The sequence below is a fragment of the Palaemon carinicauda genome, chromosome 3 (genome assembly GCF_036898095.1).
Source record: "Palaemon carinicauda isolate YSFRI2023 chromosome 3, ASM3689809v2, whole genome shotgun sequence".
In the NCBI taxonomy this organism is placed as follows: Eukaryota; Metazoa; Arthropoda; class Malacostraca; order Decapoda; family Palaemonidae; genus Palaemon; species Palaemon carinicauda.
In genome coordinates, this window is record NC_090727.1 from 44,742,314 (window position 1) to 44,744,813 (window position 2,500).

Below are 2,500 nucleotides of genomic sequence, written 5' to 3' on the forward strand. Positions count from 1 at the left end.
GCAACTTCCAGGCCTATCTGAACAAATTGATGCATACTTGCTAATGAGTGTACAAGTCTTTCTTTTGATTTGGTGAACAGTCTAGGAACCGTGGAAGGGACTTTAGAATTTCCAAATTGTTCATGTCCTTCCAAGACAAAGTCGACTTCACACTGAAATCAGTCTCGTCATCCTCGTGGCTCACGTCTGTACCAACCTTGGTAGGAGTCTGCACCTCATTCTGCATCTCATTCTGTGACCTGTGATTAAGAGGCGTTAGTGACAAACTATGCTTGGCAGATTTAAAGTCATGAATTACATGATTAACTATACCTGTGGTAGATTCATGATAGGGTTTTATCAAGTTCACATGTACAAGCTGAGTTGGCTTACGTCTGTCAGGAGTTGCAATAACATAGTTTGTTTTTGTGGTCCGCCTGATAATCTTATAAGGTCCCATGAATTTCTCTCTCAAGGGAGAGCCAGGTACGCAGTGATATACCAGCACCTTATCTCCACACTTAAACTCTCTTACCTTTGCCTTCTTATCATATCTATCCTTCATAAGCTCTTGAGCATGCTGCAAGTTCTTTCGAGCGAAGGCATGGATATGCAACAACTTCTCCTCCAAGGACTTCAAGTATTGGGGAAGGCTTACCTGATTTTCTTTCCTAGAACCTTTTAGTATCTGTTCTTTTATCATGCTGAGGTTTGACCTGGGTCTTCGTCCAAACATCATCTCGAATGGAGAAACTCCTGTAGACTCATTTGGTACGCTCCGAAGTATGTACAGAAGTAAGTCGATGTCTTCATCCCATTCCTTCTCCGTTTCCATTCCATATCGTCGTAGCAAGTTCTTTAGAGTCTGATGAACTCTCTCTAAGGCCCCATTGAATTGAGGATGATAGGCTGAAGAGAGAACATTAAAGATATTAAATTGATGGAGAGCACTCTGGAACAAAGTACTGGTAAAGTTGGTACCTCTATCGCATTGAAGTTCCCTAGGAAAACCAAACAATGTAAAAACTTTTATCAGTTGTTGGATAATGTTTCTAGCAGAGATATTTTTAAGTGGAAATGCTAGAGGGAACCTAGTAGTGGGGCAAAGAACACTTAGTATATATTCATTACGCCGGCTAGTTTTTGGCAAAGGCCCAACACAATCTATAATTATTTTATCAAAAGGAGTACTAGGGACCACAATGGGCACTAGAGGGGCTGGTGGTATCCTTTCATTAGGTCTTCCGGTAACTTGGCACACATGACACCTCTCTACGAAACTCTTTACGTCCATCTTCATTCTGGGCCAGTAGAAATCTTCTAGGAGGCGCCTGCATGTCTTCGTGATGCCTAGATGACTCTCAGCAGAGTGGGCTAATTTCATGATTGAAGATCGGAGGCTGCCAGGTACAACCAGTTGATGACAGTCGCGCCACGAGTCTTTCTCAGTCAGTGTAGGAGACCTGTAATGACGCATGAGGATATTATTCTCTAGATAAAATAAGGGTAACTTATGGCTCTTATCCAAGGGATTTTCAACCTTATTGAAGCATTCCTTAAGGCTATCATCTGATCTCTGAAGATTGACGAATTCATCATGATGGAGACCAACCAAGTCTGGTAAGGAGTTTGATGTGTCGTCATCAGTGGGAACTCCAATTGCAGCTTTAGTAGCAGCAGAACGAGTGGTGGCTTGGCAAGGTAGAACTTCCTGTTGGTTCTGCTCATTTTCTATAACACACCCTGGTTGAGAAATAATGAGATTAGGTAAGACATTTCCTTCAGCTAAATCATTTCCTAACAGAATATCAGCTTTCTCACAAGGCAATTCTCTATCCAGTAAGGGTACTTCGGTTCTTCCAGTAAAGTAAGGGCAATCTATATGCATATTAACCAGAGGTAACACTAATTTACTGGATAGATCAGTGATGGTAACATATTTATTAGTAGGCTGAGTCAGAGGTTTCAATTTACCACTTACTATAGTTTGTGACGATCCTGTGTCCCTTAACAACTTTACAGGGTAATTATTGACAGTACCAGAGCAAAGGAAATCAGAGAAGTCATTTGTGACTTGAGAACAATGGAGAGCAATCCTTCTTTGGTTTTTGCTCTGAGTAGTCTCTGGTCTGTTCCCTGCTGTTTGCTGAGAAGGCTGCATAACCTTAGAAAATTGACATCGGGGGTTAGGACAGTCTTTAATGGTATGTCCCTTCTGTTTACAGAAGGAACAATAAATATTAATACTTGCCTGATCTGTAGAGTTATGTTTCTTTACCTTATGGATGAGGTGATATTCATCAGCAAGAGCAGCCGCCTTCTTCCCCTCCTTCTCCTGCCGTTCTCTGATGTACATAGAAATGTTGGAAGGAATTCTCCTCAAAAACTCCTCTAGTACCATTAAGTTCTGTAATTGTTCAAAGGTAGTTATGTTTTCAGATTCTAGCCATTTTCTAAACTGTTTTAATTTGACTTGAAACAATTCCAAATAAGTTTGGGTGGTTCCTTTGATGGAGTTCCT

At 41.0% G+C, this 2,500-nt stretch overlaps 1 protein-coding gene across 2 annotated transcripts in view; it reads right to left on the reverse strand.

Moving 5' to 3' along the window:
* Nucleotides 1-2,500, reverse strand: part of LOC137638265 (uncharacterized) — a 6,672-nt gene that overhangs the window by 1,739 nt on the left and 2,433 nt on the right. The window contains exons 1-2 of one of the 2 annotated variants that reach the window (XM_068370325.1): nucleotides 638-2,500; nucleotides 79-239 (exon numbers count right to left, since the gene is read on the reverse strand). The exon at nucleotides 638-2,500 is cut by the window's right edge and continues 2,433 nt beyond it. In XM_068370325.1, coding sequence (XP_068226426.1) covers nucleotides 228-239; nucleotides 638-2,500 — 1,875 coding nt within the window. In that variant the 3' untranslated portion in view covers nucleotides 79-227. Of the gene's footprint in view, nucleotides 1-78; nucleotides 240-637 lie in introns of those variants that run through there. The other variant, XM_068370324.1, reaches the window with a different exon arrangement.